At 38.2% G+C, this 25,675-nt stretch overlaps 1 protein-coding gene across 2 annotated transcripts in view; it reads right to left on the bottom strand.

Annotated features, from left to right (window-relative positions):
• The window catches only part of gfra2b (GDNF family receptor alpha 2b), an 81,415-nt gene that overhangs the window by 6,339 nt on the left and 49,401 nt on the right, over positions 1-25,675 (bottom strand). For both annotated transcript variants that reach the window (XM_079860847.1, XM_079860846.1), the window contains exons 4-7: positions 20,901-21,285; positions 3,651-3,760; positions 1,245-1,385; positions 833-1,020 (exon numbers count right to left, since the gene is read on the bottom strand). In XM_079860847.1, the coding sequence (XP_079716973.1) occupies positions 833-1,020; positions 1,245-1,385; positions 3,651-3,760; positions 20,901-21,285 (824 nt within the window). The remainder of the gene's footprint in view (positions 1-832; positions 1,021-1,244; positions 1,386-3,650; positions 3,761-20,900; positions 21,286-25,675) is intronic.

Below are 25,675 nucleotides of genomic sequence, written 5' to 3'. Positions count from 1 at the left end.
GCTAAAAACACTTTGGTGGACACATGGCCTAAGCATAATAAAAACAATCCATTGGCCAACTAGCCCAATGACCAATTAAACTAGCCCAAATGATGGCGTAACACAAACTATGCCACCGACATACCAAAAATACATATTGAAATACATAAATACTTCCCAATCACTGAAAATTACTGTACTCTTCACATTACCTTAAGACTGACAGCTGGTGAACAAAATCTTTTGGTGTAGGTGATAATCCTTTCATTTGAAAATGAACTATTTACAGTTTTAAGGTCTTGTTCTGATGCTACTTTCTCTTTGCTCCATGTCATATAGTACATATTAACACCAGTGCCCCTCATAAAAATGTAATCTATATTTGGGTAGAGTAAATTGGGTAGAGTAAATTATTTAAATACAAATATAATATATGAAAAAAATCAACCCGTGGTAACAATTTTAAAAGTATCCCAATTCCGTGGTAAAACCATAGACATGGGAACTTTATAACCAAAATTGGCAAAATAATGACCGTTTCCAAAAGATTTCCTGAACACTCCCGCTGTCTGTAATTGACTAGACAATCAGATAGCCCCGCCCCAAACCCACACCATTGGTTGAGCTGTTGCTGTGCCAGGCTGGTCGGGATTCTCAAACAAACAAATCCAGTGTTGAGAACACCTCAGCACAACAGTTACCAGTTTTGTAGTGAAATCAACCTACAAATAGCTTATAAGTATTTTAGAATCAAAAAACTGCACACAACCTTTAAATTCCTTAATGTTTAGCGTTGGAATCACTGGGTAATAACATAACCCCATGTAATTGACAACAATGTTTTCAGACCTACCTGAAGGTTAGCGCATGTGGAGAAAACACATGCACTGTCTATTTGCTTGACATCATTGGAGTTGATGACATGTTTGGTGATGATAGCCGGTTGCAGATTGGTACGTACTGATGGGACTGCCGACTGAGACTCCGTGATGGGAACTAGACCCGCATCCGTGCCATAACCAAATGCCTGGATAGCGTTTCCTGCACACCGAAACAAACGCACACATGTGCAAATAAAGACGTTAAAAAATCATGCATAAAAAAGCCATGACACTTTCATGTAGGAAAAAACAGACCCTCTGCAAAAGAGATCACATGCCTGAAAAGACAGCATTTCTCATTGATATGCTATTTAGTTTAAGCCCATAAGGATGGCTGTTCAAGACGTGAGTCGTGAGGTTAGGTGAGATTTTATCTCCACTCACTCAGGCAAGTGTTCTCTCTGAAGTCTCGGAGGAAGGTCTCGCACTCAGCTTCATGATTTCCACTGCCTCGACAGCCACACCAAGGGGAAATGGTGATGTTGGTGTGGCTGGCATCCACATAGTTTGGAGTCACATCTGATCCTGTAAGGCCAAGGGTAGAGATTCTCATAAATATTCATGAGATGGCAACATGCTGGTTTATAGGTCTCGTTATCTGGAGTATAATGTGCTGTTTGGCTCAGTATAATGGCCAGGGGTTGTTGGTCTGCTCTCTTCTAGAGATACATTTGTTCACATCATGACCCTGGATTTTTAACCCTCCAGGATTTATTCCAGATAAAAGGCTAAAAGGATGCAATTAAAAATGTTCTCTAAAGGTTTGCAGTCCTAATTTACACTCTAGACGTAGTAATTATTTTAGATTATTTTTTGAAAATTGCCACACACACACACACACACACGTCTGGTTTACTAACTTTGTGGGGACTCTCCATAGACGTAATGATTTTTATACTGTACCAACTGTATATTATATCCCCTTATGCTAAAACTACCCATCACAGAACACTTTCTGCATTTGTACATAAAAAAACAACTCATTCTATATGATTTATAAGCTTGTTTCATCATGGGGACTAGTGTTGGGCGATGTGCTCCATTTTCATATCGTCCTATCGTCTGCCTGTGAGATCGGCTATACACGATATTATCGTGAGTGGGGCGGGGCTTACTTATTTGATTATTAACTTGCTTATTTACTCATTAATTAGCTTGTTTTATTACTTCATTTTATATATGAGAATCTTTTTCTATTTTGCTAGCAAAGGTGGATTGTTTATTAATAGGCTACATCAGGTTATTTCCCGGTATAGTGAGGTAAAAAAAGATCTTTGTATCTGAGTATTTCAACATGTCAGCGGGAAATTTACAGACACACATTATCCTCTCATGCCGTTACAGATGCAGCATTTTGACTGTACTTCTGCACGAGATGAGAACACGTTTTAATCATTTCTTGGGTCAAGAAAGAGTCGGAGTTTGTGATATATGTCCTCCTACCAGTGCTCTCTCTGTCTGGATGCACTTCACATATGCGCATTTCAATAGGCCCAAAAAACGCGGGTTAATGTGTTTTAAATGCTGGGAGAAATCAGAGTAAGGGGCAAAAATCTAGCTGAGTCGATCGGTTTATACTTAAACTTATGACTTGACTCCGATAAAGGAAAACGGGTTAATGCGTTTACATGACCACATGCATTGTCAGTTTATTCAGCATAATCGGGTTAAGAACGTGCGTGTAAATGCGCTCATTCCCTGAAAGTGAAAGCAGAAACGGACTGAGCTTTCAGCATCTGTCACTGCATTAACGCCGCATTCTCTCAGAGACGACGATGGATATAACGCTATAGCAACTATCTTAATTTACTGGCTTAATATTTCTCTTGTGGACTTACATTAATGACAGAGAAAAAATCAGAAGAATATTTCTTGTTAAACAAGTGTTTGAAGCTGCTTTTGATTTTCACAGATGGCAGAGTTTTGCTGTGTTCGTGAACTAAAGACTGTTATTAGGCCTATATCATTTTAGTGATATTAGTATTATTAATATTTTGTAATTGTATTGTTTTCAGTGTTATTAGTTATTATATATATATGGTTTGTTAATGTGCTATGGAAACAAAATACTGACGAACAACGATGCCTTTTCATCTTTGATCTGTATAAGAATGATGCGTCTGTTAAAACAAGCACTCTTGACAATTTGTGAATGGATCACCTTGCAATTCAATTTTGATGTGGGATGTAGTTTTTTAGTCTGTTTTAAAAACATTTAGAGAGTCCTCATTCGCGCGTGTCGGTGATGTCGCAAGTGTTAGGTTATGTGTTAGTGATGTCGTTATGAATTTAGGCAAGGCAAATTAATTGTAGTTCCTAATATTATAATACATTAATGATAAAATGAGCCAATTATAGTATTGATATTGTCAAAGGCATCTGCCATCAGCGATATCTCTGACTATCGTTGATACACGATACTATCGTCTATCGGCACAACCCTAATGGGGACCTCAATTTAGGTCCCCACAGTGACACAAGGTCCCATGAGTAAGTGTGCATTCAGGTTGAAGTCCCCACCGGGATAGAAAAACAAGCACACACACACACACACACACACACACACACACACACACACACACACACACACACACACACACACACACACCCCTTGTTTGAATACCCCCAGCCTTCAACGGTTCTCCTGTTCTTGATCATTTTTCTTAAAAGTAAAATTCCTGATGCATCACTAATTAAAACAGCCAAGGAAGACAAAATACATGTTCCAAACACTCTTCTCCACAAAATTCTTAATATTGCTGTGCAACACATTTTTCCATAATCACTCACCAATGAGTCCAACGTAGGACACCAGACAACCGTGGTAGTTATCATTAGGACAGCTTGTTATTGAATGCGGTGTCGTCTGGCAATTCATGTGGAAGTCTGCCAGCCTGGATCTAGTCCAAAAACAAAACAAATTATAGAATTTAAGAGGCCCAAAACATTTTTAGCACATTTGACTGAATAGGATTTAGATGCATGCCTGAATAACCCAACTAGTCTATCTATATTTATAAAGCAGAATTACGGTACATGACGCTACAGAAAGCATGGATTATCATCTACTCAAATAACCGCGGTCTGGGGCCGGTTTCACAAAGCTATTTTAGACCGGTCTATAGTGTTAGACAAGTCTAAAATGTGCTCATAGACTAGTCTAATGCAAGTTAGACTGTTTCACAAAAATAAAGACTGACTTAATTTAGACCAAAAAAATTAGACACCTTACCCCCAGGCTAACTTAGGTCTAAGACTCTATGTTACCTTGGCAACCAGCAGTAACAATCAGTTACATTACAAACTGCCAAAAGAAAAGGGAAAATGGCTCATAATTTAAACATTTCTTCTTGTTACTACATTCCCAAGTAAAATGTCCTTGTAACTGTTAGGGCCGTTACATAGTCAACGCGAGCAACGATCGACGCGCTCCCTTTCATACGCAAGCGTCACGGGCGATGCATGAAATGCAATACACCGTGACTGCTCAAACAGGTGGTAGTGGAGTCATAGCTCTGAATGCCCGTCTATTTCGCTTCAAACGCTCGCTTTATACGCGCGTCCTATTCAACTTGGACGCGCGAATGGATTTTAAATGTTCAAGCGTCGAATTAGACGCGATAGACGCGTTTGGTGTGAACGCTGCATAATAACAGGCTGCGATGTCAAGATTGCAATGCTGGAATGTGTGTGTGTGTCAGAGAGAGAGAGAGGCACGGGCGCGATCGAACAGTGGAAACATAAAAACATACTGTGTCATTTATACTCCTCCAACAAACACATTTTCCGCTGTGCTAAACTGCACTGAGCGGTTGAATGTGCTTACTCGATCCGCCATGTTTTTTGTTTTGAAAAGTGTCTTATTTTACCTAGAATGCATTGCAGTGTAGTCCTACTTAAGATAGTCAGAGTCTTAAGTGCTTTGTGCAACGGTCTGATTTAGATGTCTATCTGAAGTCTGACTACCTACTATATCTAAGCCATAGTCAAAGTCTATCTTTGTGAAACCGGCCCCTGTACTTCCTCTCTACAAGGTGCTCCAAGAGTCAAACGTCTTTTGATCAAGGCAAAAGGGAAGATTTATTCTCACAGCTATTTATTGCCGCCGCTGCATCCGCTATCATCTGTGCTCTAATATCCAAGACAGAAACAATACGCAGCAGTGAATGTGCAACATTGAGATGCATTCTGTCAGGCCTAACTAGTGGCTAGTGGGGTTCCAATTCCGAAGGCCATTTTCTGCTCGACTCCATGTGGTATTTCTCCAACTCGAACAATCTGCCTCAAACAGCCTCTTCCTAGGGGGTTGTGTGCATTCAGAAACAGATTGCTCCAAGCACTAGACCTGAGGTGGGCAGGGGGTCACATTAGTACTTATTCTTGAGTATGAACTCTCTCCCCGAGCATTTTGCACACACATAAACTCACGACACAGCCTTCCCTCAAATAACGCGAGCGAGATGGAGATATCAGTCTTGGCGCCCTCGTCCAAAGACCCTGATTAATAGTGAATCATCCTTTGCAGCACTATGAACCCCTGACTCACCAACGCAGCTACGGTGTGAATATTAACTGAACCGTTCTTACTGTGGGGTCCATAGGTGTTGCCTGCAGGGTGTTTACATCCCGGAACAAAGAATGTTATCTGCTTCGTTCTCATGGGCACTGGCCGAAAAGGTCATCCTTTCTACTCTGCTATATTGACATGGAAATGGATGTTCCTCTGATGCTTTTTGTGCTGTATTTTCACCCCAAGCTTTATCTTTAGATAACCGCCACCGTGACTCACAGAAAAAAAAAAGGCAAAAGCAGCAAGGTGTGTAAAATCAGCAATCAAGGAGCGGCGCATGCTGATGAGACACAATCCAAAGTGGACGGCTCTGAAAGGGCGAACTGAAGTGATCCTGAATTACGGCAATAGCAGTTCAAAGATATTACTCAATTATGTTAATTCTCAACTACATCATAGCTTTAATTTCCAGAGCTGAAGTATAAGACCTTGTTTGCATAGTGCAACTAGCGGAGACTTTGGAGGGTTGTTACATGGGGTCAGTTGTAACATGGTCAGTTTAAACAATATGAAGTGAGAAGTGAGATACACTGTCAAATACACATAATTACACACAAAGACTGCACAAAATGGGACACTGTATAAGCATATCCTTGATGGATAAAAGTAGTAATGTCAAATATTGTGGCAATTAAATTTACTCGTTCAAAAAATTATATATATATATATATAGTGTGTGTTAAAAACAATTTGTATTTCAAATAAATGCAGTACTTTTGAACTTTCTATTCATCAAATAATTCTGAAAAAAAATGTCACAATATCCACAAAAATATTAAGCATTTGTTTTTAACATTGATAATAATAAAGAATGTTTCTTACAGCAAGTAAGCATTTTATAATTATTTCTGAAGGATCATGTGACACTGAAGACTGGAATAAGGATGCTGAAAATTCAGCTTTGACATCACAGGAATAAATTACATTTTTAAATATTAAAATAGTTATTTGAAAAAAAAAAAAAAAAAAAAATTATATATATATATATATATATATATATATATATATATATATATATATATATATATATATATATATATATATATATATATATATATATATATATATAAATATATATATATATATTTAAAGAAAGGATGACCTTTTCGGCCAGTGCCCCTGAGAACGATAACATTCTTTGTTCCGGGATGTAAACACCCTGCAGGCAACACCTATGGACCCCACAGTAAGAACGGTTCAGTTAATATTCACACCGTGGCTGCGTTGATGAGTCAGGGGTTCATAGTGCTGCAAAGGATGATTCACTATTAATCAGGGTCTTTGGAGGAGGGCGCCAAGCCTGAGATCTCCATCTCGCTCGCGTTATTTGAGGGAAGGCTGTGTCGTGAGTTTATGTGTGTGCAAAGTGCTCGGGGAGAGAGTTCATACTCAAGAATAAGAATAATTTCACAACATTACTGTTTTTACTGTACTTTAATCAAATAAATATGCATTGTTGAACATAAGAGACTTATTTCAAAAACATTTCAAAAACATTGTACTGACTATAATAAATCTATAGAAAAAAAATGTTTTTGGAAAGTTTGAAAGTTTTTTTTTTTTTTTTTTTTTTTTTTTAAACACCCACACACAAATATTTGAAAAAATATATTATCTTGCCACAATCTTACTTTTTAAAACAGCATGATTTTAAAACTAACATCTGTTTAATTAATTTTAAGGCCACTGAAGAAACGTTTCATGTGAATTCAGCATGTTACCTCACTTACTTCAAGTTCTGTGCAGAGATCATGAATATTCTATCAGTCTACCATCATGATTCAACCCCTTGAACTTAGACGGCCATGTCCTGAAGCGGATATGTGAAGTTTGTAGACGTGACAGGAAATACACTTGAAAAAAGTGAGTGTGCAGTTTTTACCTTAAGGAGCTCTTTCTACTAGCCAATACCAGACTCTCGTACATTTCATTTGTACAGAGAGTCTGGCCACTCTCCATTGACAAGCGTTAACTTCCTTGAAGGCGGGTACTCTGTTGAAGTTTAAAACTATTGGATCTGCCCAGAGCCACTCTGGATCTGCCATAACCAATCGCTAACGTTTGGTTGTGACGTAACCCTACAACTCAAACTAGCGCACGACCTCAAGCCACTCCCTCTGTTCACTGATAGGACCGGTAAAAATTTGGCTGGAGAAAACCCACGAATGTACCGCAAACCAAGACGACGTACTGAAGGAAAATGAAAATTGAGCGGAAGTACGTAGGAGGGCGGAGCCAGGCCATCTTTCTACTGCATCTGACCCTTAAATATTAGGCTATTTATTAACAGTAATTTCTTTGATTTGAAAAAAAAAAAACAGTTAAAGGTAGAGTGAGTCATTTGTAAACCACCAAAAGTAAAACAATGATTGTTTTCAGACATGTTCCCAAAAAACACTCCCCCATCTGCTATTGGTCACCCAAACAGATAACCCCGCCCCCAAACTCATACTGTTGGTTAAGCTGTGGCTGGGTCAAACTCAAAGAGAGCAATGTTAAAAGCACATGAATTTATTTATTTATTTGTGGCAATCAATTTACAGATTACATGTTGTTTTTTTCCCACAAATGGCTGGGATAGAAGAACATTTTAACATTCAAAAATTACAAACATCTCCTTTATTTTGGTTGATACATGAAGTATATTTTTAGATGACAAAATGAGGTTATATGATGAGGTTTGAGTTTGTTTTTTGTTTTTTTTTAATGGCAAAGCAGGAAAGATGAACAACATGGACTGCCTTGTTTTTCTATTAAACCAGGAACATAATAACGATGCTTGCCTAACTGAACGAATCCCTCAGTGGAGCTGATGATTTACATTGTTAATTACATTCTGGCTGGCTCAAGGAAGCAGAATAGATATGTGTAAATGAATGCCCCTGGTAACAGGTTAAACCTTCATCATCAGCATTAACGTTACCCGCTTCCCTCAGGAGACATCATCAGCCCGCTATGTCATTCAGGGACATCTCTAAACGGATGTCACTCTCTCGTTGCCAAACATCCTGTGCAGAAATCATCCAATCATTCTCTAACTAGAGCTAGTGAGAGCATTGGTGACTTGCAGATGATGAACAAGGGTTACAAAAAAATATTTTTATTTATTTTTTTATTTCTCTTTCAACAACTCTTTGAAACAACTGATTGTCAAAATGGTTTAGTCAGCTGCATCTATCAAATGCTTTATTCTAGAGCTGCACGATTCTGGTTAAACTGAAAATCACGATTATTTTTTTATTTTGCTTCAAATAGAGATCATGATTCTCCACAATTTTGAACATACAACTAAATAGAATAACGCATTTTACTAGAGGTTCTGACAAAATATGAATACAATTTTAATTGAATTAAACAAACTATAGAATCTGTTTATCTACTTCTTGTTATCTTTCAAAATTTTTTTTTACTTAAGTAAAAAGTAATGTAACTGCATTTTCGTCCGCTGGTGTGGTGACGAATCAGGTCCTCCCTCGAAATCAGGGGCACGTTCAAGTTCAAAACGGTGCGCAACATTTTGCTACGGTTTCCGGGTTGAACGTCATGTTTCCTGGAAACGGCGTGCACCAGTGTGCAACAGGGTTTGAGATACGTTTTCTCTTGTTTGGTGAGTGTGTCAGAACTGCAGTCCAATCAGCAGCAACATGTATATAAAGCACGCAGTATTAAAGTGAACTCGCACAATGGGTTCAAGGAAAGTAATTTACAAATGTGTTCGATGCAGCTCGGTATACGCAACAACTGAGGATATTAGAAAACATGTTTGTCGTAAGTTTTATTGTAAAAATATAGGATATCAACATAATGATGTAGTTGTTTATATTTTTAACTTCATTGCAAGTGTATGACATTTGGTATAGAAATAAACAATGGTAATTAAAAGCTTTTCCTAAAAATGAGAAAGAAAATACAGGGTATTAAAACAGTATGAACTACAAATAAAGTCAGTATGTGAGGCTAAATAGATGTGTTTTAGTCTGAATTAGGTAAGATGTGTGCTTCCATTTCAGTTTCCACAAATCCCTTCACTCGATTGGGATGTTCTCTTTTGTTCTGGGCAGCAAGTGCAGTAACTGTAACATCGGGCATATTTTGTAATATTAAACAAAAATTCTTCACTCCGAAAATTCTTCACAAAGAACACAAAGAATGGCCTTCTCAGCTGCCATAGTTGCAACTCTTGCGTCATCAGAACAGTGTGTTCAACGCATCACCATTTCTGTTTAAAAAACGTTGTGCAACGTTTTGTCGGGGCTGAACGCAGCCCAGGTCTCTGTTAGGACCCCAAGCAATCCCATTGGCTCAAATTACTTTTAATAGGTACTCTCTTTAGCACCTGATTACAATTCCTACAAAATCATGTTATTATACAGTAAATGTTGTTTGAACTATGTTATAATGACCATTAATGTCTGTATTAGTTAGACCCGATTAGGACCCGATTTGTCATGACACCAGCTTTGCCCAGTGATTTTGGTCTTTATATTGACTCCTAGTGGCCTGAATGATGAGTTTACTAATCACTGGTGTCAAAGCTGTTCGTTTTGTTATTCATTCTGTCTCAACTGTCTGGTGGATTGCATATACAGTACAGGCCAAAAGTTTGGACACATTACTATTTTTAATGTTTTTGAAAGAAGTTTCTTCTGCTCATCAAGCCTGCATTTATTTGATCAAAAATACAGAAAAAAAGGTAATATTGTGATATATTATTACAATTTAAAATAATTGGTTTTCAATTTATTATACTTTAAATTATCATTTATTTCGGTGATGCAAAGCTGAATTTTCAGGATCATTACTCCAGTCTATCAAATGATCCTTTAGAAATCATTCTAATATGATGATTCATTATCAAAGTTGGAAACAGTTCTGCTGCTTAATATTTTTTCATAACCTGTGATACTTTTTTAGGATACTTTGATGAATAAAAAAAAGAAAAAGAAAAAAGAAAAGAAAAAAAAAGAAGCAAATGTTTTCAAGATAGAAATCTTTTATAACAACAATATACACTACTGGTCAGTAATTTGGGGTCAGTAATTTTTTTCTTTCTTTTTTTTTAAATAAATCAATAATTTTATTCAGCAAGGATGTGTTAAATTGATAAAAAGTGACAATAAAGAAGATTTATATTTAAAAACAATTTTTTTTTTATTTTGAATAAATGCAGTTCTTTTTAACCTTTTATTCATCAAATATATTAGGCAGCAGAACTGTTTCCAACACTCATAATAAATCAGAACATTAGAATGATTTCTAAAGGATCATGTGATAGACTGGATGTCACATGTGACACTGAAGACTGGAGTAATGATCCTGAAAATTCAGCTTTGCATCACCGAAATAAATGATAATTTAAAGTATAATAAATTGAAAACCAATTATTTTAAATTGTAATAATATATCACAATATTACATTTTTTTCTGTATTTTTGATCAAATAAATGCAGGCTTGATGAGCAGAAGAAACTTCTTTCAAAAATATTAAAAATAGTAATGTGTCCAAACTTTTGGCCTGTACTGTATGTTGACCCAAACCATCACGCTGGACAACATTATGTTGCATCTGAATTATTTTTGCTTTGTGTAGACTTGGTTCTCTCTGCACTGGCTAAAAACTACAGTATATCAAGTAAAGTATTATTTTTGTTGTTATTAGTAATAATAACTTAGTCCATTGCAAGGCTGGTCAAATGACGTAGAAATGGCGGAGCCATTAAGTGGGTGACCTGCTCCATGCAGAATACACTTTTTTTTAGAAGACTAATATGTCTGAGCGTGTAAGAGTAAATTTCTATTCTTTCATTGATTATTTTTAAGTGCAAAACTATTTTAACTTTCACAAAATTACTGAGTGTACCTTTAAGATGAAAAACATGTTTAATTCTTCAGCAGCATATCATTGTTGCCCAGTCATTTCCTAATTGGAGTTTTTATCACTGATGATTTAGGAACAGATGGTTTGGCTGCCAGTCCTCTTCATACTCTGGCCTCAGTCCAGCATGGATATCCACAAACAATAAACAGCACACATTCAGACAAGCAAAGTATCAAGGCCAAATATTTCAGCCATGGATTTTTTCCTTTTTACACTTCATTTGGACATGGTTCTTCAGCTGTTCAGAGCACTTCAACTTTAGCATGTCCTTTCTGACATTTTTCTGACACACCATTAAGGGTGTGTTCACACTTGTAGTTCAGTTCTCTTGGTTCTTTTGGTCCGGACCAAAAAAGAAAATGATACATTTAGTCCTGGTTCACTTAGCGTTCACACCGAACCTAAAGATACCAAGAAACCCCCCCAAAGCCAAATGTGTAAAGTCATAAACGCAGTTCTGATGCCTGTACCGAACTGTGATGGGCAACACTGCGACTATGATGACAAAAAATAGGTATGATTGAGCATTCTGTCCTTTTTAGGATCGAATCTTATGACATCATGTCCTGTTTTTGGTTCATTTTTCAGTCAAACCACAACAGAGTTCGTCTGAAAGTGGACCGAGACCCATCTTTTCAGCAGTCTCGGCCCGCTTGTTTGGTGCACCAGGGTTCAGATGGCAGCGTTCATGCTTATTCAACTGAACCACTCTAACAGATCAATCGCACCAGAGTTCATTTTATTCGAACCACACCTAAACACACTTTCACACTAGCACTTTTGGTGTGCACCCGGGTTCGATTAACGTCAGACGCTGTCTTCCGAACTCGGGTGCGCACCCGTGAACCGTACCCGAGTCTGCATAAAAAGGGTGGTCTGGGTCTGGTACGGTTCATTGCTGATATAAACGCGTATGATTCGCTGCTGTTATTGACTGTGTATGACTCGACAAAACTGTGTGTATATCTAATTTCTGTTCGCCTTCTGCAGAAATGGACTCCTTCGTTCTTCAGAGCATTTGCAGCACATTCGCGGCAGATATACGCAAGTGCAGTTATGTGCTGATGCTTAGATAACAAAACCAAAGGTTCAAAAACAAAAATATAAAAGTGAGGTGAGCAAACGCTATGCACTTTGCCACCTTCTCCTGTGTCGTCGTTACCAAGAAACGGGATAAACAGCTTTGATGATGCAAACGCATCACAATTCAGACCCAAATAATATAATGTGAAAACAATCCAGTGGGGGAAAGGGGAGCGAGGAGCAATTGAAATATATAAACACAAATCTATGAATCACTGTCATAAAAAGTGTGACTTAATTATTCCATCACACTGATCAATAATACACATTCTTGCTGGGTTTACATGGCAATAAAATGTTAAAATAAGAAGTTAAATGAAAGAGAAGCATTATGACCGGTATTTAAACTCTAAACTTTGTACCTACTTTTAATGTGATTTACTTTCTGCGTGTGCATATTTTTACGCTTGTGTGGTTAAATTAGCATCTTCTAAGAAGTCCAGAGGTCCAGCGGGATTCAGGACCATGACCATGACTTCTAAGCAATAAGACCATGAATCATTTACACAACTCCTGCAGGCACACTGAATCTAATATCCATGTCACCTGACTCAAATAAGAGTCTACGACTGGCTTTTTCAACATTTAAGCTTAAGCCAAAGCTTCATCTGTATGGTAGCTTATTCAAAATGGGTTTGGACACTGTCAAAAGCTCAGATAAATCTTATTTGTGTTCAGTTATGGCATCAAAAAAGCATCAAAGAAGTATGTGAAATGTATCAGAATGCACCATTAAAAATTGAAATAAATACATTTTTGTAAATACTTGCTTTTAATTTAGAATTGTATCACCATTACATATCTAGCAAAATCAAATGATTGTTCTTCACATTTACTTGTGAACATAAGGATATTTTATCCTTCTGAGACCTAAATTATATATTAAAATTGGTCACACTTTATTTTAAGGTGTCTGTGTTACAGTGTAATTATGCATTTAAGTACTGAGTATTAATAATGAACATGTACTTACTATAGAGTTAGGATTAGGATTAAGGTTTGGTTTAGGGTTAGTTGCATGTAAGTATGAATATTTTATAGTTATTACTACAGTAACTACATGTAACATGTGTAACAAGGACACTGCAAAATAAAGTGTTACCTTAAAATTATATAAAGAGGACAACAAACAATGCCTTTCTTGTAAAAAAAAAAAAAAAAAAAAAAAATCCTGCTTTGAAAACAAACAATATTTTGGTAAGGAAGAAAGAAGGTTGGTAGGTAGGTAGATGATAGATAAATAGACAGACAGACAGACAGACATGTAGGTAGGTAGATGGATGAATGGTAGGGTCTTGGGAAGTTATTCAAGTGAGGGATAACAATACATATGAGTGTGTCTGTTTACTGTATCTCTCAGCCAGGCCACTTCACTGAGTCAGTTCTATTGTTGGATGTCCTCCAGTCTCCTGCTATGGGAAAGGCAAGGTGATTTCTGGAGGCTATCACAGATAGAAAGGGCAGCCAAAGACCTCAGGTTGGCCTGGCAGGGGCCCTCACTTTTCTCTCAGTTCACACATCATACAGTGTTTGAGGACAAAGGGTCTGGGTCCCAGTGGCCATTCGTGTAATAAGAGCCGGAGTTAAGGCTGCAGCAAGCTTGTTAAATTCAGGATGGATACAATATCATGCTTGCACACATTTCCCTCACCCTGTTGTTTTCTTTTGGTTTGTTTTTTATATTGGTTATCCCTATAATGCAGTATATTGTTATGCTCCCACCAAGTATGTCTTTAAAAATTGGATAAAATACTACATTGTTTTTACATATTATTATATTATCATATGGATTTTATTGTAAGAACATATAAGTTATTTAACCCTGTAAAGCCTGGAATATGAAATAATCCATTTTTAACAGAACCGTTTATTGACGCTTTAGAGAAAATAAAAAAAAAGGCTTGAACAAACTTTAATTATAAAACATGTTTTATGTTTTATAGCACATTGTATGATGCATCTGGCTTTTATGGCACATATTGTATAGTATGATATAGTGAAAATATGGAGCTCATACTCGAGGAAGGAACTTCATCCGAACGGTATGAAACTCGGTGGCAGTTGCTATGTGGGCTTGATTCGAAAAAGCTAAATGGTCATAAATAAATATTCACACTTGTGTTGTTAGTGGTCAAAAATGGCCGTCATAGGAAATGAATGGGAAATACACAAAAATACGAAAATACAGAGATTTTTTTTTTGTGTGTGCAATCTACAAATCAGCCACGATGCAGAAAAAAAGTGACTCTCTAAAATATCAAGAGTACAAAACACATCCCCACTCAAACACACAATCACTTACACACAACACACTATTACAGTGAGGAAAATAAGTATTTGAACACCCTGCTATTTTACAAGTTCTCCCACTTAGAAATCATGGAGGGGTCTGAAATTGTCATCGTAGGTGCATGTCCACTGTGAGAGACATAATCTAAAAAAAAAAATCCAGAAATCACAATGTATGATTTTTTAACTATTTATTTGTATGATACAGCTGCAAATAAGTATTTGAACACCTGAGAAAATCAATGTTAATATTTGGTACAGTAGCCTTTGTTTGCAATTACAGAGGTCAAACGTTTCCTGTAGTTTTTCACCAGGTTTGCACACACTGCAGGAGGGATTTTGGCCCACTTCCTCCACACAGATCTTCTCTAGATCAGTCAGGTTTCTGGGCTGTCGCTGAGAAACACGGAGTTTGAGCTCCCTCCAAAGATTCTCTATTGGGTTTAGGTCTGGAGACTGGCTAGGCCACGCCAGAACTCTCATTGTCATGTTGGAAGACCCAGCCTCGACCCATCTTCAATGCTCTAACTGAGGGAAGGAGGTTGTTCCCCAAAATCTCGCAATGCATGGCCCCGGTCATCCTCTCCTTAATACAGTGTAGTCGCCCTGTCCCATGTGTAGAAAAACACCCCCAAAGCATGATGCTACCACCCCCATGCTTCACAGTAGGGATGGTGTTCTTGGGATGGTACTCATCATTCTTCTTCCTCCAAACACGTTTAGTGGAATTATGAAAAAAAAATTCTATTTTGGTCTCATCTGACCACATGACTTTCTCCCATGACTCCTCTGGATCATCCAAATGGTCATTGGCAACTTAAGACGGGCCTTGACATGTGCTGGTTTAAGCAGGGGAACCTTCCGTGCCATGCATGATTTCAAACCATGACGTCTTAGTGTATTACCAACAGTAACCTTGGAAACGGTGGTCCCAGCTCTTTTCAGGTCATTGACCAGCTCCTCCTGTGTAGTTCTGGGCTGATTTCTCACCTTTCTTAGGATCATTGAGACCCCACGAGGTGAGATCTTGCATGGAGCCCCAGTCCGAGGGAGATTGACAGTCATGTTTAGCTTCTTCCATTTTCTAATGATTGCTCCAACAGTGGACCTTTTTTCACCAAGCTGCTTGGCAATTTCCCCGTAGCCCTTTCCAGCCTTGTGGAGGTGTACAATTTTGTCTCTAGTGTCTTTGGACAGCTCTTTGGTCTTGGCCATGTTAATAGTTGGATTCTTACTGATTGTATGGGGTGGACAGGTGTCTTTATGCAGCTAACAACCTCAAACAGGTGCATCTAATTTAGGATAATAAATGGAGTGGAGGTGGACATTTTAAAGGCAGACTAACAGGTATTTGAGGGTCAGAATTCTAGCTGATAGACAGGTGTTCAAATACTTATTTGCAGCTGTATCATACAAATAAATAGTTAAAAAATCATATATTGTGATTTCTGGATTTTTTTTAATAGATTATGTCTCTCACAGTGGACATGCACCTACGATGACAATTTCAGACCCCTCCATGATTTCCAAGTGGGAGAACTTGCAAAATAGCAGGGTGTTCAAATACTTATTTTCCTCACTGTATACACAATCAACTGAACTGGAGTGGCTGTAACAATATGGCAAAACTGAGCCAGAAGTCTCAAATTAGAGGTTGAAATCAGGGTGATTAAGCTCTGATCAAGTATTTCTGTTCATTTTTGTTACATTTTTATTGAATTTTGATATTATGTGTAACAAAATGTATTTCCCTGTGTTCAGGTTTGACTATAGTAAAATTAATGCAAAAACTGACACTTCAAATCAACATTTCAACAAAAGAAATATCTAAAACTTGACCAAAATTTGTCTTTGAGAATGTCTAAATCCACAACTTAATAAAATAAGTATTTATGTCTAAAAACAACTAGATAATTTATATGCGTTTTTATATGGAGCTAGACAGGAATCTAGTGGTTACAACACAGCATTACACAAGAATATATTACACTGAACAAAACAATTACATTTCAGGTGTTTGGTCACCTTTGACCGCGGACAACACAAGTGTGACTCCCAAATTAACAATACCAGAGGTTTTTTTTTATTTTTTACAAAATTGTTTAATAGGTAATGTATTCAATATCACTTTTCATCCTAGTTGTTTTTTTTTTTGTTTTTTGTAATATCCCTTTAACTGAAATCAAGTTTCCCAATGACATCATCCCCCAGGAAGTGACATCATGTCTGTTGGGGAAACAATTTTATAAACATTAATGCTGTGTTATCTACGTCCTTAGATTTATTTAATATCCAGCTTGTAAATCTGAGACAGGCCAAACAACGCTGATTGCATGTGCCATTTGATGTTATTTCCAATATGGTGAAATTGTCTGGGTGAGTCATAGAGCAGTCTTGTTCTGTTTACGTCTGACTGTGATGATGATTGACTGGAATACTCTGGAATGGTTTTAAAGTTTGAAATGGGGATTTGGTACTGTTTTGTAGCATTAGTTTTAGATTTGGTGCGTCACTCCAAAACATTCCATCCTGTTTGATAAATTACAGAACTCTATATGAAACTATCGAAATACAGTTATCAACATTACTTTCAAGTTGATATCCTCATGTAAGTTATAACTCAAGCAATGGCTAGCTTTAGCTCCTCATTTTCCATCCTGTTATGTTCCATCTTACAATTTTTGTGACGTTGTGTAAATCATTTACATAAAGTTTGAGTGAAGGAAGCTTGAGCAAAGCGTACTTATGAAAGTTTTCTATACCCTTTTATAGAAATAGACTTTGAAACTTGTTTAAAACGTATTTATTTATTTATTTATTTATTTATTGCATTTCTGTTTGGTGCCACTAGAGGCACAAATATGACATGCTTCACCTTTACACTACAAGTACATTAATTTGTTTTAAAAGTTAGTCGGTCCAAAAAGTACTTTGTTTTATAAAGAAATAAATGCCATTTCATTCACAACAGTAAGTGCGTTTACATGGAGCATTGTATTCCTATTACAATCGGTTTAAAAGTCCAATCCGAATGAAAATGCTCCATGTAAACACCTAAATCAGAGTAAAAATGCCTAAACTGATCAGGTTGAGAGAGGTGGGATAAACTTACTCTAATCCATTCGACTTTCGATAAGATTGAAAACCAAAACTTGAAAGTTTTGTGCATGTGCGATGACATTGAAATGGCGTAATGATGAATGACACACAAGCTGATGTTGTTGCTGAATATAATAAATGACTGTAGGTTCAATCTACAATTCTCTTTCAACTCATCGTCTGTGAAGTGGTGCATGACAGCGTTGTCCCACAAGTGCTTGTGTGTTCATCGTCATTCCATTTGAAACTAAAAGTGTCCATGTGAATGTGGCTAGTGTTGTTGCATTTCATTTAATACAATCTCCAGTCTTACAATTCAGTTAAATAGTGTTTGTGACCCCTAACTTCTTTTTTAAGTATGAGCAAGAAGATTCTAGAGTTGCTTTTTCTTTCAATGCCTTTCAAAGACAGGTTTGTCTTCAGGACATCTCTTGTAGTCCCGGGTGAGCGTTGATGAATGACGCATGAACTGGGGAGAGGTGAGCGCAGGCTTTAAAGAGAAAGGCTCATTTGACACACAGCCAATCAATTTTCTCGTAGTTCACCATACTAGGTTAATTAACACTCCCCACTCAATAAAACATCTATTCTAAATGTTAGTAATAGACTACAAGTGTTCTCTGGTTGTGTGATCGGTCAATGATTTTAGTTCTTCTGACATTAAGACTTTATGTGATAAGACAGGGTCAAGACATTGCATGCTTGGATACACTGTATACTGATCAAATGTTATAGTCAATGCAGTGCTGTTGCGGGCTGTCTGCCAGCATGAGTGTTTGGGTCAATAATATGCTTCTAATAGGTTGTGTGCCCTTGGCTATATAGATTACATATCAGTTACATCTGTAGTGAATTGCTTTTTGACCACCTACTGATTCAATCTCTACATTGTTTTTGAGCATATGGATCTCCTGCTGATCCAATGTTTGTAATCTGTGTTCAGTATATGAATTGCCTACTGATCCAACCTCTTTTCGGTTTCTGCTGTCCGTTCAACAGCTACTCAATAAGTAGGTCTTTGCACTTTTCACAAAATACCTCAGGGTTTCTGCATGCTGGGGGCAACAGGAGGACAGGCGGGACATATCGAGCAGCTCCTCCCCCTTTTTTAAATAACCAATAGCATTTTCGTTTATATCAAAGCTCGTCCAGAGCCGTTGAGCTCCTCATAACCTCTTATGCCAGTCTAATAGATTCCTCCTTTAGATTTAATATGAAACGGTCACTAAAGCAAAACAGTGCACATAATTTTGCTGTCTAACTCTTTCTCCTCCTAATTTCCTTAATGTCGCTTTAAAATAAGGCATTTTGTGTAGAATTCAAATGGGTCAGATTTGTTTTTTGGTCTGGGCCGTCTCGCGCATATGATCCGCTCTGTGCTATTGTGTTTCTGGACCGAAGAAAACTGTGTGTGTGCTGCGGCGGTTCGCGTGACAATGCAAAACCAGACTTGATTCACCCCAATAGAAAGCATGTTTACACTGTCTGAATCATTCCCTAACCCCTATATAGTGCACAATGTGCCATTTACCATATAGAAAATAGTAATTGTGTGGAAAAAGTAACCGATTTCAGCCACAGCTTTAGCGTCTATGTATAGTGTAGGGGGCAGTAGGGCTCCTGGCAATAAATTTAGATATGGCAGATTATGGGTCTTAGCGTTAATTTATGACAAACATTTTGGAAGCTTTATATTACTTTATATAACACTTTTGGCAGAGGTCTAGTGTCCTTGCGTTATTCAGCCTGAGAGTGGGGGTCTAATGTTGATTGACATACTTTAGTACACACTACACACACATAAAATTGCCTTAAAGTAGCACTCATTGAATGTTGTTTTAGAATATTACAAGTTGTGGAGGAATTCCTTTGAGGAAAAGAAAGTAATGTCTATTATCATAATACATGCCTGTGAAGCCATGCACTAAATTTTAATATATCCTGCTCACGTTACGACTTAAAATAGTATAGAAAAACAAGAGCTGCCTTCGACTAAAGATTTTTCTAGTCGACTAGTAGTCGTTCTAATTTAAGCAATTAGTCGACTAATCTCGCATTTATATTATTAAGCCATAAATCATAATAATGAGCCTTTAACTGCCTATAAAATGCATGTACCTAATCAACGCTCAAACGCATGCATAAAGCTTGCCACAGCGCACTGGCAAATGTAATGATTATGAATGTGTCATGAAAAAAAAGGAGAGAGAAATTAAATCATTTTAATTTATTGGTAATGTTTTCTGTATTTTTGGCTGCAGAGATCAAGTCGACGATGCTGACTCATCATCTCCGCATTAGCTAGTGGACGCGCCTATACGCATGTTTCATAGGGATTACATAATCTGAGAATATTTATTTTCCATTTGAATTTGTTAATTTAAAAGTAGGCATTTCAAGCTTTCTATAGATATATTTATCATGTCTGTGAGGCAAGTTGCGCTGAGTTTCAATTTGTTTCTATGACACGCTCAAGTTCAGTGAGACCGAATCGACAGAAAGCACCATTATTTTACAAAAGCACAACGTTTTGTTGTTATTCTGATTTCGCCATTTCCTGAGGAGTTTAGTATCTGCAACTAAACGACTAATAAAATTTTGGTTGACCAAACCTCTTCTATTCGACTAATGGTTAGTTGACTAATAGGGGTCAGTCCTAAGAAAAATCCAAAAACAGTTGTTGCAGAATGCTGAACACATTTACAATTTATTATTGATTCAGTTCTTATAGAGGTCTATGTTTTGGATGAATAGCCCATACAGACGAGCCACGGCTGGTTAGGGGCAGGGCGCTTCAGATTCTAGAGAGCATTTGATTGGACAGAAAATCTGATGAGAAGCTGAAGTGCAGAGTTATGTCATCAAAATCATTGATGCATATAGGTTTTTGAAAGCTTATATCTTTTTAAATGTGAATTTTGTCATGGTTTTGGAGCACATTTGCGTATAGATAACCTAAATGCCAACATATTCATACTAAAAGCCAAAGAAAATTAGGACTTTAAAACTTCAAAGTTTATGGAGCATGCATACGTTTAATTGATTATCAAAATAGTTTAGTTGAAGCCCTATTGAAATTTATTGTGTTTCTGGTGCCGTGACCCGGACGGGATAACCTTACCTGCAGAGCGGATCTGAACGGCAGGTCCTCCTTAGCTCAAGGCAGTTGGGTTTTGTCTTCTCTTCATATGAACACGCAGGCATGATGGTTTGCCGGCGACGTTCAGCACACGCTTTATCCCGACAGGAGCAGAAGAGTAACGGGTAGCTGAATTCCGTTTGTACGCGGTCGAAGAACTGCCGCAGACCTCTGTGGCAGCGTTTTCGGTTGCAGGTTTCGTGAGTTTGCTGAATGGGAGTTGCAGGGTTGCAGGTGGCCATGAGTGCAGTGCGTTGTTTCTTGCAGGTGTCGTTGAGGTTGCAGGCCTTCGTGGCATCCAGGCATGGGTTGCAGGGCTTGCCTGTGTCAGAACACAGATTCCCTTTTGCAGAAGCGGAGTCCATGGCTGTCGGCACAAATAGAGGGCAACAGTGAGGGTCAGCATGCTTGGCTAAACAGAGACAAATCAGATTCAAGTGAAAATACATATTTAGATTTTTCTACTCAGGCAACATAGCCTACTGTCAAGTTGCTTCAGCTTTTGGACCTGCAAATGTCAGTGCACATGTATTCTTCTAATAAAAGTATTTTGCAAGGCACATATATGAAAATAATCAAGACAAGCGCATTTATTAAATATGACCCTAGCTGTGCATGTGTCCTCCAAATTAGCCTCTTTTCACATCTCGGTTTGAAAACCATGACATATTATGACCTTTTCTGACTCTTTGATAAGAGCTAACATGTGCTCTAATAGCGTTTTTCATTTCAATGTGCACAGGCAGCTTCATGGTAGTCAGGCTTTTGTCCTTTGAAGCATGTTTAATTAGATTTTACCCAATGAGAACTGCTGGATAAGCCATTGTTAGAAGTCTTGGGTGGTTCAGTGTGAAATACCTCTTGCTTGTCATTTAGAAGATAGTCTTTTCAGATTTTTGAAATCTTTTTGAGATGACTTTGTCATTGTCATGCTCCAGGATGAGAATCATGCCACACTGGCAATATTTAATTATCTACAGTTTAAGGAAACATTTATCAGGATTATTTACCTTTTTATTTTAGTGCATCTTTAAAAAAAAAAAAAAAATTACCAAAACATTTTTTTTTTTACTTTGTAATGTTTAATCAAAATGTCATAACTGGACCATAACTGTCATAACTGCATTTTGTGTTATGGTGATGCGGAGATGAACCCAATCGCAGACAGTAAATACACACAAGGTTTATTAATGACAAAAACAGAAAACAAAACCCACGAGGGGGCAAAACAAGACGGGATAGACTATTTTAGACTGACAACACTAGACTAAGACTCAGACAATAAACTAGACAATAAACTAACAGCTAAGACAGGATCAAACTCTTCTTTCTAGACAAGACTTTCAACAGGTACTCACGGATAGTTTCACACAATGAATGACAATGAACCAGCACAGGACAGCAAACACACGGGGATTAAATATGGAGAAACTAATGAGGGAAACAGGTGACAAGGGTAAAGCAATGATGACTAAACGAGGATAACAAGGGGGCGGGGCGAGGAACGAGACAACACAAGCACATGGCCCAGCAAAAGGCCATGTGTGTGAACATAAAACATGGGTCTGTCATGATCCTGCCTCAAGACCAGGGAAAATCAAAGACTAGAAGGCAGAATCATGACATTTTGTTTATGCGGTTTACAACACGAAATATGCAGTGTACTACGATTCCTGAATTAAATATTTTTTTAACTGATTTTTTGGTGCGAATCAGTAACATATACAGCATGACCATGTAGTCTGATTTTCAAACAAATGAACTTTATGAGCTGATTCATTTTACTGAATTAATAACAATGAATAAATGAATTACTCTTTTGAACCTGTTCTTCTTAGGGATTTAAAAACTTCTTGTACATCCAGTATAGTCCGATTCTTAAGACCCACTTCTTTTTGGCAAAAAAACAATAAAAACATTAAAAGATAAATCACATAGCCTACAGGGTGACCAATGTAGACTGATTCCTGAAAGCATGAATATTTTGAACTATATATATTCTGGTCTTTTTCGTGATTCAGAAACACTCAGCTCAAACAGTGCAGAAAGATTCCTGAACGAATGACTCTTAAGACCCCCTGCTTTTGTGAATCAATCATATAGAGCAGGGGTCGGCAAGTAACTTTGCCCGCGGGCCAATATTTTTTTTAGCCAGTAGATGGCGGGCCAGCTACACAGAGTAGGCCTATGGATAAAAATGAAATACTCTTAATGAACTCTGTCTCACCTCCCATTTCAATGTTGTGAATAATAAATTTGTAGCTTACAATATTTTGGCAGTGATCGGCTTCTTTTCAACACGGGGCCTTTAATTCCATGTCACCCACCTCATCACATGATACAATGTTCAATGTGTTGTTACGTAGGTCTGCGCGGGACTGTTTTTTTTTCCGTCCCGCTCCCACAAGGTTCTATTCAGCAACCGCTTAAAATACACTCTGTGTTCACCCGCTTTATTTCCCGACCTGACGGGTCCGCAAAATTTAGATCTCGTTTCCAGAATCTCACATTCAAATGTCTCTAACGGAAAGAGAGAGATTAAAGGGGTGGTTCAGGATTTTCGACATCGGACCTCATTTTCAAGTGAGCCTGGTTGTTATTCATCAGTGGAGACAGTTTTCAAAAAAATTCATCCAGTCCTTACTTTTGGATAGTTCACCTATGCTAGGCTAGCGCGAGACAACGGTGCACGTTAGCCTGCCATTAAAAACAGTTCCCCTTCGTTACGGGGAACTCCCGCTGCGTCGAATACAACGCTACGGGGAATGCCTTCGGCATGCGTTATCTGAAGTCACTATACAACTATTCCAATCCGGATTGGTGTGCGTCATCGTGCGTCATGACGTTGCATGTGACGGTGACCCGGACGCTATATAAGGGTCACAGGAACAAGGAAATGACAGCTTCTGTTCTTCAGCAGCGTTCTATGTCAAACTGTACGTCTTATTTGGTGTTGTCTGTCAAATCTACTATGGCGAAGGCAGTGTGCGTCTCCTTGATTTAAGAAAAATTAAAGAAGCAAGGATGGCGCACACTTGCTTTGTGGTGTTGGGTTGTGAGCGGAGCTTGCACGGACAGTTCTCGAGGGCACTGTCTATTTTGTGCAAACTGAAAGGATTCTGTGACTGGGATCTCGAGTTTGCCGAGGCAGCGCGTAGGTTTATGTCTGCATTGCAATACAGAATCTATAGTGGCTCGGATCTCGCGTTTGCCGAGGCAGCGCGTAGATTACGGCTACTCTGCAATAAAGATTCTGTGACTAATCTCGCGTTTGCCGAGGCAGCGCGTAGATTAATGTCTGCATTGCAATACAGAATCTATAGTGGCTTGGATCTCGCGTTTGCCGAGGCAGCGCGTAGATTACAGGTCTGCAGGGTGTAGACTCTGAGTTTACTCTTCCGCTCCCGCCTGAGCCTGTTTAAAAATAATAAAATAGGCTTGCGTTCCTAGTGCATCAGCTCGCGTCTGTCGAGGCAGCGCGTTGTCTGTTTGCATTGGGTTCGCACGTGGAGCAGTGTTTACAGGTCTCGCGCACGGTTCGGAAGCCCGCGTCACTGCGGCTTCTTCCGACCGTGTTAAAGACCCGGTGTTTGATTTATTTGATTCTGAGGAGTCAGATACTATCAACACTGAACCACGAATATTCACCACATTATGAGGAGTTGCTGGAGAAAGACTGGGGCTGTAATGAAATTAAATGTTTGGTAATTTAATAAGAAGGAAGCGTCTAAAAAGAGTGCTTCCTGCAAACCCAGTCAAAATCCTTGTGTCAGAGTCTTCCTTTTTCAAACGATCTCCATACTGAGGTACTGAGATTGTGGAATAATTGAAGAGGAAAATTAAAGGGGAATTTAATGATGCAGGGGGTAGAAGAATATTTCTCCCAGATATCGTATTACCTCTGATGACTCAGACACGTCCCTCTAAAATTAAAGTGGAGCTAATATAAATATTATCTCGAATTTGGTAGGGAAGGCTTATATGGATGACAGTCACCAGCTCCTCATATTCTGGGAAGTCACCTCTTCCCCTCCCCTTCCCCCTGTACAGGGCTCGGGGTCAGAGGAGACGTTCTCATAAAAAATAAAAAAAAACCCGAAGTCAGGTCTGAGGACTGCCTTTCGGGCTAAGAAAAATAAATCAATAAACTATGAGGTCCTGGCGTAAAAATGCGGACCCTTATGGGCACTTCATATTATTTTCGGTTAGTTCCTGCCGGTCTATCGCTTCAGGTCACCGAATCTCAAAACCTGAGGTCAGTCTCGAGGGACTGATCTCCTTATTAGATTATTCATCGGTTACGTCCTGCCAGTAAACTGCTTCAGACCACCGATAAGCACATTATATCACCTGAGACTAACCCAGAGAAATTGATTCCTCTTGTAGATTGTTTAGACGCCTGGTCAGGCCTTCCGAATATATCTAAATGGACCCTGGGTATAGTTAAAGGATATAAAATCCAGTTTAAAGTAAGACCACCCGATTTTAACGGGGTATTTCACACACTGGTTTTCTCACATCAGCGCCAGGTGATGGAAAATGAAGTTGAATCTCTTTTAGCAAAAGCAATAGAAATTGCCCCTAATCAGGAGAGGGATTCAGGTTTTTACAGCCGTTACTTCATTGTTCCGAAAAAGGATGGTGGACTTCATCCTATTGTAGATCTTAGAGTATTGAATAAATCTTTGAGGAGATTTAGTTTCAATATGCTCACTATACCCAGTATCATTCAGCAAATCAGATCTGAAGACTGGCTT

Source organism: Squalius cephalus (assembly GCF_949319135.1).
Source record: "Squalius cephalus genome assembly, chromosome: 24".
Lineage (NCBI taxonomy): Eukaryota > Metazoa > Chordata > Actinopteri > Cypriniformes > Leuciscidae > Squalius > Squalius cephalus.
Note: the sequence above shows the minus strand (reverse complement) of the source record. Positions and strands in the feature narration are given on the sequence as shown.